This window comes from Sorex fumeus, unplaced genomic scaffold (genome assembly GCF_029834395.1).
Source record: "Sorex fumeus unplaced genomic scaffold, SorFum_2.1 ptg000122l, whole genome shotgun sequence".
Taxonomy (NCBI): Eukaryota; Metazoa; Chordata; class Mammalia; order Eulipotyphla; family Soricidae; genus Sorex; species Sorex fumeus.
This window is the reverse complement of record NW_026606179.1, coordinates 60,365,084-60,381,076: the sequence shown is the minus strand read 5'-3', so window position 1 is coordinate 60,381,076 and position 15,993 is coordinate 60,365,084. Positions and strand designations below refer to the sequence as shown.

Below are 15,993 nucleotides of genomic sequence, written 5' to 3'. Positions count from 1 at the left end.
TTCTTTCACAACACCTTTCATCACTCTCCAGCCCCAGGGAGCTCCAAAAAGAAGGAAACACGCACAGGTCTGGCCAGTTATTCATCAAGGTCCAGCTTAGCCCCGTTTGCTCTTGTTAGTATTGGGCCCCCGTCAAAGGACACATTCTGTACTTTGGGAATGGCAAGGACCAGGAGAAAGAGCAGCCCCTCCCCCCCCGATGTGGCTGCCCCAGCTGGGACAGGGTACCCCAGCCTTCGCAGTACCGATATTGGCCATCAGGTTACCTTTGGGGGACTAAGGGTTGCCCTGGACTCTGACAGTATGAGCAGGACCCTTGACTCCGACCCCCTAGAGGCCCACCGCACAACTCTATGCCTCCCCTCTCCCTGCTCATGGATGTCACTGTTTCCTGCAGCTAATCCCATCTCTTGGTCCTCCCTCCTTCCACCAGGTCTCAGAATATCTGAGCTGCAGACAGCACCAGCGTTAGAGCACTTGTTTGCCTCCTGCTGGCTGGGAGCAAGTCTCACTGCTACTTACGATCCCCTCAGCGCCACCGGGAGTGACTGCTGAGCACAGAACCAGGAGTAGCCACAGAGTACCACTGGGTGTGGCCCAAGAATAAGCACTGCACTGCACTGTCCTCCCGTTGTTCATCGATTTGCTCGAGCAAATCTGACAGGAATAACGTCTCCATTTTTTGAGACTTTGTTGTTACTGTGTTTGGCATATCGAATACGCCACGGGGAGCTTGCCAAGCTTTGCCGTGCAGGCGAGATACTCTCGGTAGCTTGCCTGGCTCTCCAAGAGGGGTGGAGGATTCGAACCCAGCTCGGCCGGGCTGGCCGCTTGCAAGGCTAACACCCTACTGTTGTGCTATCGCTCCAGCCCTAACAAAAATTCAGAGTTGTGCACTAGCACCGACCATCTCGTCACTGTCTCAGTGTTGGGGATCCTTAAAGCCTTCACTGACTTTCTTCCTGATAGGAACCGGCTATTTCTGTGGACCTGCGTCCTCCGATGCCCACTGCCCCGGGCATCTCCTGCCCTTCCGGCAGGCTCGCTCCCAAGCACCCCCCTATACACCGCCCTTCCTGAATGCCAGCATGTTCCTTGTCGCTGGGCTCCCCGTGTCTGGTGCCGAGGTGCTTCATAATTACTGCTGAAATAACAAATAAATAGACTTTAATCCTCTCTGCACATGACCAAAAATTTCATTAAACTCCATGGAATACCAGGGAGGCTTAGAAGCCATAACCTGCCGGAGGTCCTGGGGCCCGTCCAAGAACAGCTCCAGGGCACAGCTGAGAATGTTCCAGAACATGTCTGGGTCCAGCTCCAGGAGGGGGGACCAGCTCTCCCAGGTAGGGCTCACCTCTCACTGCCAGAAGCTTATCTCCCAGAAACACGGAACCTGGGGACGTTTGGGTCAATGCCCAGCTCAGAGACACCTGGTGTCCCTTTCTCTCCAAGCAGATGTCCCCACCCCAAGGGCAGCTCTGCCTCAGCCCCACCACTTCCTGTTGTGTGTTATGTGACATGAGTTCTGTCGCGTGCAAGCTCTTGTGGGACGGGGTGGGGGGGGAGGCGGGAGGGACGCAGGGGGCAGCACACCTGGCAATGCTTAGAGATAACTCCTGGCTCTGTACTCAGGAATTATTCTCAGCAGTGCCCAGGGGACCATATGGGATGCTGGGGTTGAACCCAGGTCAACCACATGCAAAGCGAACAGCCTGCCCACTCTCTACTATCTCGCCAGCCCACATGTGAACTCTTGACAACCCCAATTTCTTCATTGTGTACTGAGAGAACTCTCACTGATGGACGCAGAGCTAAGGGGTCCATGTGTGGTTCCAGGAGTTGACCCAGGCTGGCTGCATGCAAAACAAGTGCCCTCCCTCCATCTTGCATTGTCTCTCTGGTCCTGCTGTCTTGAGGATGAGAATTGTAGAATACGGGTTTTGAGTGTGTACTCGCTTGATCCCTTCAACTGAGACGTGAGTCTGGAGAGAAGGAGCGTGTGTGTGTGTGTGTGTGTGTGTGTGACAGAGAGAGAGACAGAGACAGAGCTCATGAGAAAATCACTCACTATTGACCTCCTAAATTGTTTTATGTTTTGTTTTTTTTTTTTGCTTTTTGGGTCACACCCGAGCATGCTCAGGGGTTATTCCTGACTTTACACTCAGGAATTACTCCTGGCGGTGCTCAGGGGACCATATGGGATGCTGGGAATCGAACCCGGGCCGTCCGCGTGCAAAGCAAAAGCCCTACCCGCTGTGCTATTGCTCCAGCCCCGACCTCCTAAGTTTTGAGGTCTTGTGTTGATGTTGCTTGATTCGGCAGGGAGGGGTTTCTCCCAGCAGTGCTCAGGGGCTACTCCTAGCTCAGTGCTTGGGGGTCACTTCCAGTGTACTCAGGACATGATGCAGTTCCAGACTCAGAGCCCAGGTCTCCCTCCTGCACACCAGCCCCTTGAACATTCTCCCACACCCCTCAAGTCTGCAGCCTAACCTCCCTGCTCCTGCGAAACAAGCCGTGTTTTAGATAGTCTCTCCCAACCAGAGCACTGTTTTCTGAGCCTGATGGTGGCGGGGAGCGGCCAGCTTTCCCACTCGCCGTGCTTTCAGACCAGAAATGGCTTCTCAGTTCCCTCCCTGGGTGTTAAGAGCATCCGATGTGATTGGTGCAAGTGACAGAAAGAACCTGGCCAGGGCATTGCTTGTGGTCCCTGGTCTCTTCTCTCCACAGTCAAAGAACCAAACAGAAAACTGAAAGCCGATGGTCAGGACCGACAGAGGAGAGCAGAGAGGCCGGAGCGCTCCGTGGAGGCTGCCCTCTGCCTCTCGGCCCGAGGAACACAGGGCTCTGGACTCCTGCGCTGGCTTCCGTTCTCGGCTCTGCTTCATCTGATGCCTCCCACAGTGACAGACAACGCTCTCAGGGGCTCCTCCTGCCCCACCTCTCGGCTCAATGGGTGAGAGAGGGGATGAAGAGGGGTGCCAAGCGCTGACCTCCCCCCCAGAACACCAACAACCCGCGAAGACTCTTGCCTTTATATTTCGACTTCGTTTCATCTCCTTCGTTCCAGCCTGGTCGGCACTGCTCACAACAAGAGTTGAGGGAGCTGATGTCTGAGTCCGCATCTCTGAGGACCGGTGGCAAGAACCTGGCAGGCGTCCAGAGGAGGGGGGAGGGGGGAGGGGCAAGGAGGGAGGGAGATTTCCCTCAAGGCTTGGCTAGGCTCTGAGGCAGCCCTCACATTTTTCAAGGGCTGTCATGCAAATGAGCACTGTAATTAGATTAGGTGACAACGTCCAAGGGCAGAGCTAAGGACGCTGATGGTCTGCAGTGCTCGGGGCTCATTCTAAGGAAGGCTTGAGGGCGATTGGCATTGTCTGAAGTGGAATGATTTCCCTGAAGAGGCAGTGAACTTTCCACCCGCGGCGTTCCTCAGCAAACCCAGGGATAAAAATGGGTGGTGCTGGACAGGGCCTGAGCGAGGCTGGCGCTGGACAAATGTTGTGGGTGACAACGTGAACTCGGGTGGGGGGGCCGAAGGAGGGGCTCTCTGCTGCTCCCTGCGACTCCGCCCTCCGTGCCCCCCCCAACCCCGGGCCTGTGTTCTGTGGGGCGAGCCAGGGGAGAGCTTGCCATGGACATGGGGGTCCAGCTCACACACCGGTGTTCCCGCCATCGCATTTCCCCCGGAGGAAGCCACGTCTATCACACACTCCCTGTGACTTCTTCTAGAAGCTTCTCTCAAATGTCCAGTGGGAAGGGGGTGGGTGGGTGTTGGGGGGGACGAGTCTGAGGAAGTGAGTTTCTCATCTCCTGTTCCAGGGCTCGTTGCCCTTCTGCTGACTTTCGTAGCTTCCTCACTGGAGAAGCTTCTGGAAGGTTCTTTGGGCATCCTCATCTTTTGACCCTGTTTGGTTAAGAGTGAGGGGTCCCATCTGCTGCAGACCCTTGTCTCAGTCCTCCCAGACAAAACTCCCCAGGAGACCTGAATTCGCTTCTTTTTTTTTTCTTTTTGGGTGACACCCGGCGATGCACAGGGCTTACACTCAGGAATTACTCCTAGCAGTGCTCAGGGGACCATATGGGATGCTGGGAATCGAACCCGGGTCAGCTGCATGCAAGGCAAACACCCTCCCCGCTGTGCTGTCGCTCCAGCCCCTGAATTTGCTTCTTGACAAGGTCCTCGGGCCCTCAGTAGCCACCAGTTCTTTTTCAAAATTAGAATCCAGGCTTAGGAAGATAGTTCAAAGACCCAGGGAGTGATTTGCCCGTGGGGGCTCTGGGTTTGATCCCCAACCCTGCACGTTCCCTGAGAACTACACCAGGAGTCACTCCAGGCCCCCCAAACAAAAGCAAGAAAGACAAAAGACTCCAGTGAGAGCCGGATTCCTCCGCAGTATCGCAACGGACTAACAGAGCGTCTAACTCTCCAAGCTAGACTTGGGGTTCTCTTTGTACCGAACCCCGCTGGACCCCAGCCCAAAGGCCAACGCTTCCACCTCAGTCCTTGCCCCTCAGGCCACCCAGTCAAGCTTCTAGCGGCTTCTGCTCCTGCATATTGCTGGTGCCGTGGACTTTTATCTCATCTGTGTCCGGGACATGGATTCATGGGAGCAAGTGGTTCTGAGCACAGAGAAAGGATCGTCTGAGGTAGGCGTAGGGGGAGACAGAGCACGGGAATATGGCAGAGCGTGAGTCTTAGGCTAAAGAAGAGACGGCTCTCTGTGGCCAGGTGGAAGGGATGGAGGGTCACCAAGCCAGGTGTGTTCCTGCGGCTGCCCGCGTCTCCTGCACGAGGCTTCTGTGCGCCCTGCCCTATCCTGCCGCCCCACGCTGCCCGTCCCTCTCTGACCCCTGGACACGTTGCTGCTTCCCAGTCCCTCCCTCTTTGGTTCGGTGCAACAGAAGCTTCCAAACACGATGGACAGGGGGCTGGAGCGATAGCACAGTGGGTAGGGCGTTCTCCTTGCACGTGGCCGACCCGGGTTCTATTCCCAGCATCCCATAGGGTCCCCTGAGCACTGCCAGGAGTAACTCCTGAGTGCAGAGCCAGGAGGAACCCCTGTGCGTCTCCAGGTGTGACCCAAGAAGCAAAAAAAAAAAACCCACAATGGACAGAAAGAACCCAAGGGAAGTTTGTTCTAGAAGATGCCGAGAGTTTGCCTAAATATGCGGGCACGGGAGTGAGATGCTCCAACAGCCTCCAGGGCACAAAACTCCAGCGGCAGCAGTGCTCAGGAAGAGCACTGAGCCCGGAGCAGCTCGGGAGAAGTGGGCCAAGGATGGTGCCACGGGCGGGGGCAGGGAGCAGGCAGGAGCGTGGCAACCCGGACTGGATGGCCCAGGGGCCTGTGTCCAGAGGAGCATGATCAGGGCTGGCGTGGACTCTGCCCGCCGCTAAGTGGGCATCAGCAGCCCTCAGGAGAGCACTTCTGACGGGGCCCTGGGATGCTCCGTGGGTGCCTGGTCCTGCGTAAGCAGACGCGGGCTGAGAAGTCAAGTCACCACAGACAACGCCCTGTCCCGAGCAAGGCAACAATGAAGGTGCCGCCGAACAATGGGGCCAGCCCCGCTCGGCCATGTCACGCTGCCCTTTCCGTCCAGGTGACCCCAGCCAAAAGAACTCTCAGAACCGAGTGCCTGAGCCGGTGGGCTGACAGGCCAGTCCCATTGTGTCCCGCCCATGACACGGAGGGAGGACAATTCACCTGCGCACCTGGCTCGCTCCCAGCTCACTCACCCCCCAACAGCTGGAGAAGCCCCTGCAGGGACGAGCAGCCTTCAGCTCCTCCGCAGGGTAGGGGGTCCTTCCCGAGGGCACCCCGCATGGCTCACCCACGAAAACCGTGTCGCCCTCCCTCTGTTGCTCACATTCCGTAACCTCCTTCTCAAACCCACCCAAGGTCCAGTCCTAGGTCCAGACCCGCCCAAGGTCCAGTTCTAAGTTCGGACCCGCCCAAGGACCAGTTCTAGGTTTGGACCCACCCAAGTCCAGTTCTAGGTCCAGACCCGCCCAATGTCCAGTTGTAGATTCAGACCCACCCAAGGTCCAGTTCTAGATTCAAACCCAAGGTCCAGTTCTAGGTTTGGACCCGCCCAAGTCCAGTTCTAGGTCCAGACCCGCCCAAGGTCCAGTTCTAGGTTAGGACCCGCCCAAGGACCAGTTCTAGGTTTGGACCCGCCCAAGTCCAGTTCTAGGTCCAGACCTGCCCAACGTCCAGTTGTAGATTCAGACCCACCCAAGGTCCAGTTCTAGATTCAAACCCAAGGTCCAATTCTAGGTTCAGACCCGCCCAAGGTCCAGTTCTAGGTCCAGACCCGCCCAAGGTCCAGTTCTAGGTTCGGGCCCGCCCAAGGTCCAGTTCTAGATTCGAACCCGCCCAAGGACCAGTTCTAGGTTTGGACCCATCCAAGTCCAGTTCTAGGTTCAGACTCGCCCAAGTCCAGTTCTAGGTCCAGACCCGCCCAATATCCAGTTCTAGGTTCAGACCCGCCCAACGTCCAGTTCTAGGTTCAGACCCGCCCAACGTCCAGTTGTAGATTCAGACCCACCCAAGGTCCAGTTCTAGATTCAAACCCAAGGTCCAATTCTAGGTTCAGACCCGCCCAAGGTCCAGTTCTAGGTCCAGACCCGCCCAAGGTCCAGTTCTAGGTTCGGGCCCGCCCAACGTCCAGTTCTAGGTTCCGGCCCACCCAATGTCCAGTTCTAGATTCAGATCCGCCCAAGGTCCAGTTCTAGATTCAAACCCGCCCAAGGTCTAGTTCTAGATTGCAGCTGCCACACACACCACCACCACGAAATCCTCCAGATCCGATATCCAACAATCATCCTCTTCAAGTCTCCAGCCTCCCTTCCAGGGGACCCTCAATTCCTCTTGCCTCACCTGCATCCAAGCAAATGCCAACTCTGGATCTGTGCCCAGCATTTACTTCCAGGCTAAACAGGCCCATTTTAGTGGGTGGAGAATAGCTCAAAGGGTAAGGGGCTTTCTTTGCTTATGGCCGACCCAGGTTCGATCCCCGGCATCCCACGAGGTCAGCATTGCCAAGAGTGATTCTTGAGTGCAGAGTCAGCAGTAACCCCTGAGCATCACCAGGTGTGGTCCCAACACCCCCCCCCCCCCCGCAAATAAATAGATACAAACAAAGGGGCACATTTTTCTCTTCTGGACACTGCTATGGGCTCGCAGCAGCCAGGGCTGTCCCCCTGGCGGCGACAGCACTCAGCAGGGACTTTTAGAGGCAGAGATGCCTGGGCACTGCCCCTTCATGGCTCAGCGACCTTGGACACAGCTTTCTGACTTCCAAGTTGGGAAGGGCCCTGCGAGTCAGAGGCTAAGTAGGTAAAGCTCTGAGTGCAGAGACCTAATTTCCCTCAGTCCCGAGGCTGTGGCCACGGTTTATCCATTTCAATAACCTAATGTGAAATTTAAAGACATTCAAACCCCAAGAGGATGCCAACTGTATTCAACTTTAAAACTTTAATTGGGCAATTTAATAAGACTTCCTGGGGCTTATTGAGCACGTCCCAGAAGAGGCACTGAGCACCTCAGACTGTTTGGGAGATGAACCTCCACATAAAATAAACCCCTTCCTCTCCCGAGGCCCTAACCGATTGTGCCCTGTTTTGAAATTCCAATTAAAAAGTAAGTGACTCAACAAATTTTAATGAGCACTGGCTGTGTACACATAACCTCAACCAGTCAGCCTAGATGACCTTCTTATTTTCCTTCTAGAAGCCTGCTTTTTATTTACTATTTAGTGGGTGTTGCTGGGGATTGAACCCAGGGCACATGCCAGGCCTGTGCCTGACCATTGGACCATCTCTCTGGCCCTAGAAAGCACCTTTTCCATTTCTTTTTCTTTCTTTTTTTTTTTTTTTGCTTTTTTTTGGGGGGGGGGGTCACACTCAGCGATGCACAGGAGATACTCCTGGTTCATGCACTCAGGAATCACTCCTGGCGGTGCTCGGGGGACCATATGGGATGCTGGGAATCGAACCCGGGTCGGCCGCGTGCAAGGCAAATGCCCTCCCCGCTGTGCTATTACTCCAGCCCCACATTTTCCATTTCTAAGGCAGTTCCTCTCTGTCAAGCTGTCCATATAGGCGCTGCCCCTACTGGCCTCTGGGCACCCAGAACATCCTCCTCAACCCTGTGCACGGCTCTCATTAAGGGTGCCTGTGAGGTCTGGGCAGTGAGGTCCTGCAAGCTTTCACTCTGTGCCCCAGAGAAGTGCCAGTTCAGGACTTAGCGCCCAAGGCAAGTGAGAAAGAACAGAGGGATCCACAGACCAGGTATGGGCATGAAAACCCAAGTTACCTTTTCTATCTCTGGCAAGTTCAGAGGGTAGGACAAAGCACCATCCTCGGAGGAGGGGGACGTCTCTATCCCCAGTGAATGTGGGCTCAGGGTCAAGAAAGCTTGGATCCTGTTCCCTGCAGGATAACTTGATGTTCTCCCCCTGTTTCTCCCAACACGGGCAGAAGCTGCAGGTCACAGTTGCTGTGCCTACGCGTGTATTCTTTCTCTATTTCGTTCTTCCTTTTTTCTTTTTTGGGCTTTTTGGGTCACACCCGGCGATGCACAGGGATTACTCCTGGCTCTGCACTCAGGAATTACCCCTGGTGGTGATCGGGGGTCCATATGAGATGCTGGGAATCACACCTGGGTCAGTCGCGTTCAAGGCAAACACCCTCCCCACTGTGCTATCACTCAATCCCTTCATTTCTTTCTTAACCTTTTCTGAAATTCCTTGTTGTTGTTTTTTTTTTTTTGCTTTGTGTTCTTCTTCTGTTCTTGAACTTTCTCCTCACCACCCCAGTACAATAAAACACTTCTCTGCCATCCACTAATTCCATTCACGTGTGTGTGATTATTTCCAGTTTATTGAGAAGGAAAAAGACAATCCTGGGCCAGAGAGATAATTAAGGTGCTGGCCCTGCACACGGCCAACCAGGGTTCATTCCCCGGCATAGCATATGACCTCTGAGACAGGCAGAATCTCTGAGCACGGAGTCAGGAGTCAGCCTTGCGCATTGCTGAGTGTGCCCCAAACTCTGAAGACAGACAGAGCAAACAGAAGTCTAAAAGTCAAATGCTGAGGACCCCAAAAGCACACAGCGAATAGGTCTGTAGAGGACCATGTCCTGCGGTCTGGGTCACTTGGCCATTTTGGAGGCAGGAATCCAGAGGCCATTTCCAGCCACAAGCCCCTGTCGATTCTCCCAAATGAAGGTCATGTCAGCAGCGGCCACCAAGAGCCAGAGTCCCTGTCATCTAAGCTCCAACCGTACCCCAAGATGACCATCATAATGGACATACCCAGGACTTGAAGACTCAGCTGCCTGGTCCTCCATGGGCCTATTCTCCCTCCCTGCCTCAAGCAGAACCCAGTCACAGCCATCCTCAAGGCCACTCTCCACACACTCAGACGAGCCTCACGCATGAAGGAACCAGCAGAAGAACCCAGGTACGCGGGACCCAGGGCTGAGATCTCCAAGCCTGCTCAGATCGGGGCTGGGCCTCCTCCAGCCAGACCCCCAGTTTTCCAGTAGCTTGGCAGTCACACCCACAAACTGCCCCCGGCTGCCATGCAATCTCATCAACGGCCAAGATCCAGAGACTATAAAATATGCTCCGGGGAGAGAACAATGCAGTATTTTGAAGCCATGCAAGCTGCCAAGAGTATCCTACCCTCACAGCAGAGCCTGGCAAGCTACCCGTGGCATACTTGATATGCCAAAAACAGTAACAATAACGGGCCTCATTCCCCTGACCCTGAGAGAGCCTCCAATACGGCAGCGTTGGGAAGGAGGAGTAAGGAGAGGCTGCTAAAATCTCAGGGCTGGGACGAATAAAGACGTTACTGGAACCCACTCGAGCAAATCGATGAACAACGGATGACAGTGATACAGTGATACAGTGATCACTGTTCAGATCATTTCTTAACCTTTCACTATTTTAAATCAGACGGTGCTAAATAATTTTGTGAAATGCGATGTTATTTTGTGTCTGTCCTTTCCCCACGTTTGTCTTTTTTTTTTTTTTTTTTTGACTAGGGTGGAGGGAGCATTCCTGCATGGTCAGAAATTAAACCCAGGGCTCAGACATTCGTGTGGTGGCCCTTTGAGCCACCTTCCGTCAGGTTTTAACTTTAAAAGAAACTTCCCCAAACTTGAATGCTCGGATCCAGCTACACTTCTTGATATACACTTGCAAGTGCTCCCTCTCCCTCCTCCCAACTGAAATGTAGCACTCTCTGTAGAACTGTCCTCCCGTTGTTCATTCTTGAGCAGGCCCAGTAACGTCTCCATCGTGAGACTTGTTGTTACTGTGTTTGGCATATCGAATACATCAGAGGGAGCTTGCCAGGCTTCTCTTGGTAGCTTGCCGGGCTCTCTGAGAGGGGCAGAGGAATTGAACCCCGGTTGCCCGGGTTGGCCGCGTGCAAGGCAAACGCCCTACCCGCTGTGCTATTGCTCCAGCCCAGGAAAAAGGTAGCACTGTCCTCCCGTTGTTCATCGATTTGCTCGAGCGGGCCCAGTAACATCTCCATCGTGAGACTTGTTGTTACTGTTTTTGGCATATCGAGTAAGTCATGAGGAGCTTGCCGGCTTTGCCGTGCAGGCGAGATACTCTCGGTAGCTTGTCAGGCTCTCCGAGAGGGGCAGAGGAATCAAACCCGGGTCACCCGGGCCGGCCACGTGCAAGGCAAACGCCCTACCCGCTGTGCTATCGCTCCAGCCCAGGAAAAAGGTAAAAGAACAAAAAAAGGAAGAGAAAAAGAAAATTATGTGGAAAAGAAAAGTATATGAAAAGATGGGTCTGACATAAAGTGAGAAATGTACGTTTATTTAGACTTAGACATTTTTCACATTAAGTTGCACCTTAGGGTTTTTATCCCCTTTTAAGTAAATCTTAAAAATTTTTTATCACCGGGGCTGGAACCATAGCACAGCGGGTGGGGCGTTTGCCTTGCACGTGGCTGACCCGGGTTCGATTCCCAGCACCCCCTGTGGTCCCCCGAGCACCGCCAGGCATAATTCCTGAGTTCAGGAGCCAGGAGTAACCCCTGTGCATCGCCCAGGTGTAGCCCAAAAAGGGGAAAAAAAGTGTTTTACCACCTCTGCTGCACCAGGGCCCCCTGAGGTGCTGGGAATGGAAGTTAGGACCCTGCATGCAAAGCTTGTGTTTCAGCCCCCTGAGACATCTGCCCCAACCCACAACCGGGCATGTACCAAGTGCCAGGCCCCACTCCCAGATCAGTCTGGGGCCTCTCCCCCTTTTCCGGCACAAGGTTGTGTCTGCATTCCCTAATTGACACAGCAGAGACCACAACTGCCAGGCGTCCTGTCGCATTAGAAACTGTTCAAAGAGGCCAGACAGACAACAGGCAGGGTGCTGGCCTGGCTCACGGCCGACCCGGATTCCCCAGCACCACACAGGGCCAGCACCAGAAGTGATTCCTGAGCGCAGAGCCAGGAGTGGCCCCGAAACAACAGCAAAGCTGGAGAGACAGTGTGACGACAGGGCGGGCACTTGCCTTGCATGTGGCCAACCCGCGTTTGACCGCTGGCATTCCGTCAGGTCCACCAACACCCCCAGGAATAACTGCTGAGCACTGAGCCAGGAGTAACCCTGAGCACCACCAGGTGAGACACAAAAACAAACCAAGAGCAACAAAAATCTTCGATGATTCGGGTCATTACAAATGGTACGACAAAAGCAGCTCAAGGAGCATTTTGGGAAATAAAAATCCATACTTTTTTACCGCTAAGCATTTAGGTTTCTATCCCAGAGAGCAGATTCCCTTGAAGTGAAAGCTAATCTAGCGAAAGAGATTTCAAGAATCAACCAATCTTGGATTAATGCAGTGCCGACTCTCACTTGCACATAATCAATGTTACTGAACAAAGAACCCTTTTTAATTGTATGTGGCAATTAACGGTAATCATTTTCCTTTGTCTTACTGTGAAGTGATTCATGCTACAATAGATGGGTTTAAACCCTTCTTTCAAGTGAAATACCCAGGCAACTGCAAGGTATATGAAAACGAAAACGTATTCTCTCTCTCTCTCTCTCTCTCTCTCTCTCTCTCTCTCTCTCTCTCCTTTATACTTCAGAAGGCTACTAATTGCGTTGGCCTACTTACTTTTTTGTTCTGTCTTGTTTTTGTTTTGGATTTCTGAACCACACCTGGCAGTGCTCAGGGCTTACTCCTGGCTCTGTGCTCAGGCATTACTCCTGGCAGACTTGGGGAACCATACATACAAAGTTATAAACACAAACAATTGCAAACAGGGTTATCTCAAGTCATGGTAGCTACTGCCACTTCTTTAAAAAAAAAAAACAACCAAATGAATTTATTTCAAATTTTTCAGTATGGTACAAAGGTCTTGAAACTTTCTCTAGAATTACAATGAAACCCATGGCACCCCATGGACATGGCAAAGGACCTGATGGCAACACATCATGCATGCATTCAGTTACCTTACATGCAGTAACTTTGCATGCACTCAGGTTCCTTACATGCACAAGGTTCTGTCTGCATTCCCTAATAGACACCGCAGAGACCACAACTGCCAGGCGTCCTGTCACATATGAAACTCTTGCATGCAGTCAGTTACCTTAAATGCAGTTACTTTACATGCAGTCAGTTCCCTTACATACAGTCGGTTTCCCTACACGCAGTTACCTTACATGCAGTCAGTTACCTTACGTGTAGTCAATTACCTAATGTGCAGTCGGTTACCTTCCATGCAGTTGGCTGCCTTCCATGCAGTTACCTTATATGCAGTTACCTTCCATGCAGTTGGCTGCCTTCCATGCAGTTACCTTATATGCAGTTACCTTCCATGCAGTTGGCTGCTTTGCATGCATATCCTTCTCCCTCATGGCAACTGGCAAACTGCTCAGTACCTCGTTCAGGGCTTAGTCACTGGGCTGGAATTGCCTAATTGAATCAGTCATTTGCAAAGGTCACACTAAGCACAAGTCAGAACATTTCAGGAGCTGCTACAGGCTCGCTGACCCGGCAGGTATTGTGTGAGCTTTCCTTGGGGTCTGTGTCTTCGGAAACATGCTAGGAAGCACTGACGCTGGCCCGGGAGCAGGTCTTCTTGCTCAACCTGACAGCTGACATGTATTGATCCTCAATGTTTATGGTTATTTATTAGCCTCAGAAGTGAAGCTCCCTAAAACTGATTTCCCAAGAACCTTGTACCTCCCTCCGGGACAATCCCTTGGGTCAGGCGTGGCCTTGCCATTAATATAGACAGATGCATTATGTATACAGATTAACATGTTCGGTTCTTTTGCCTTCCCTCATGCTAATGTGAAAGGACAGAAGTGACTCTGGAATTGTGCTGAAATGCAGCGTGACGGAAGGGCTAAGACCCAGTCCCGGCTTTCCATGCTGGTGCCGATCAGATCGTCAAGAGAATTCATTCTAGAGAAAAATCCGAAGACCCAGGCAGCCATCTGAACAGCCTGCCGGAAGGAAGAAACGTCCGTCCGAGAGGAAGGTCGAGCCCAGCCCACGCCCCGCTGCTGAGTCTTCTACCTTGGAAATGCAAAATGGGTTTTGGCTTGGTTTTGTTTGTCCTTGAAGAAGCCCCTTAAGGATGCTAAGAGCTGCCTCCCGTTGAGAATCCCCTGGTGTGCTTCCATCCACCCCCACCCCACCCCCAACTCCGTGCTTGCCGGCAGCTCGGCGAGGGTCTCCCAACGGGGGACAGACAGGGAAGATCACCTCCTCCAAGCGAATGGTTCTGTAGCCGATGTCCTTACTTGGCAGAAATTTCTGGATTCGGATAAGGCCAGGAAATCCTAATTAAAGACTTATCCAAGCTCCCGCTTCGCAAGCAAACCAACCAGTTTTACGACCCGGAGGAAATTTAATTTGCCTTCACACTTGCGGTGCGGGGAGGGAAAAAAAAAAAAAAGGAGCATAGAAGGAGAGGAGAGGCGAGGCGAGCCGGGCAGCAGCCAGCCCACGAGCCCGCGGCTCCGAACACACCGCCAATGCCAGCCAATTAACCACCTTAGCGGGCTGTGGCCAGCCAGACCTAGGACAAAGGTTCGAGTGAGACCCGCAACACCTCCATCTCTCATCCGCCCGTGACAGCGGCCAGGCAAACCCTCCTCTCGGAGCGAAATTCCGCTCAAGGTGCCAGAACCCTCGGGGACTGTCCGGCCGTGGGGAAACCCGGGGGTCGCTGCTGGCCGGGATGAGCGCTCCGTGCCGGGTGCAACCCCGGCCCCAGCCGCCCGCCCAGCGCGAAGAGGGGCAAAGCCAAAACCACTTGGGGATGAGCGTTTCATTTACTCCATGCCAAGGATGGTCATTTTTTTTTTTTGAGCCAAAATGTGGCTCACACCCCGCTCGGGCACAGCCGAGCACCAACTCCTTCCCTGCGGGAGGACCCACTTACCTGTGATCAGGACGGCTTTTTGATCCACAGGTAACAGCGCTTGGCCAGATAAGTGATGGTACGCGAGGAGGCACCCCACGGAGAACAGGAGGGCACCCCAAAAGACGGACAGGCTGAGCAGACACGCCCCTCCCCAGAGGCCCGCCAGGCAGACCACCTTTGTCCCCCTCTGCCCCGGGCGACTCTCGACTTGGCAAAGAATTGTCCCTCCCAAGACCGCCGCGACAGCCGGGCAGAGCCACGCGGCGGCCGTCTCAGAGGAGAAAGTGCTCATTTTCGGAGACACCTTGGCACGCTCAGGACCGGCCAGTCCCGGGGACAAGGCGGGCTGGAGCAGCAGCCGAGGGTATGTGACGACCGGAGAGGCACCCGGGAGGGCGAGGACCAGCCCGCACACTCGGACGGAGCCCGGATCAAGCAGCCCCGGCGGTGATCCCTGCCTGCCTGCCGGTGGGGAATTTAACCCGGGTGCCTTTCACGTAAATACCAGAGCCCGCGCGCACTCCCTGCTCCCCTTCACGCCCCCTGCGTGCTCGGCGGGGACAGACGTTCACCCACGACACACGGCACACGCCGTCACGCTGCTGCTGCTCCTGGTTGTTGCTTTGTTTGGGCCGTTCCACTCTGAAGAAACATTAGTTGGCTAATAATTAAAAAGATAGAGTTTGCACAGTGAATAAGAAAACGCCAGCTCACGGGGCGTGTGTGATGTGTGTGTGTGCGTGTGCGTGTGTGCGTGTGTGCGTGTGTGTGTTATCTGCACCTGGAGGTGGAAAACACTTCGATCTCACTGGAGTGGAGAAGAAATGACAGAGAGAGCAAAGACAACTGAAAATGACCTCCACGAGGGCTGACCTGTCCCAGGGGCCGAGGGCAGGAAATCATTCATTCATTCATTCCTTCATTCTCTTTGTGGAGGCCTCTTGCCTGCCAAGCTTTGAACGCCTTCTCAACGAAGTTCTGTTAGGACTGGAGAAATTTCAGAGAGGGCAAGCGCCTTGGGCAACATCACACAGCACTGAGGGCTCTTTCAGAGCTTTTGCACCTTAATGCCCCACTGGTTCTCTCGGTTTGAGGCACTGGGTAAAAAGACCTTGGGCGTCTAGGTGGACCAGCCCATCCTTCCTTTAGTTTCACTGGAATCTTAGAAAAGACGTCAAGATTATGTTGTTATATTCATTTTTCAGAGAGGAAGCAGAGGAAGAGGTTGGGCTTATAAATAAGAGGTCACTATGGGCTGGAGAGAGAGAGAGAGAGAGAGAGAGAGAGAGAGAGAGAGAGAGAGAGAGAGAGAGAGCGCACAGGGGCTAAGGCACTGGCCTTGCATGCAGCAGACCCAGGTTCAATCCCCAGCACCTCATTTGGTCCCTGAACCTGCCAGGAGTGAGCCCTGAGAACAGAGTCAGGAGTGAGCCAGAAGTGATCCCTGAGCACAGAGCTGGGAGTGAGCACTAAGCACAGAGCCAGGAGTCAGCCCTGAGCACAGAGCCAGGAGTCAGCCCTGAGCACAGAGCCAGGAGTCAGCCCTGAGCACAGAGCTCGGCGTGAGCCCTGAGCAG

The 15,993-nt window shown here is 53.8% G+C and overlaps 1 protein-coding gene across 1 annotated transcript in view; it reads right to left on the bottom strand.

Annotated features, from left to right (window-relative positions):
* Nucleotides 1-15,013, bottom strand: part of HSD17B2 (hydroxysteroid 17-beta dehydrogenase 2) — a 59,337-nt gene extending 44,324 nt beyond the window's left edge. The window contains exon 1 of the mRNA XM_056137016.1: nt 14,435-15,013. Coding sequence (XP_055992991.1) covers nt 14,435-14,708 — 274 coding nt within the window. The 5' untranslated portion in view covers nt 14,709-15,013. The remainder of the gene's footprint in view (nt 1-14,434) is intronic.
* Nucleotides 15,014-15,993: the final 980 nt, after the last annotated feature.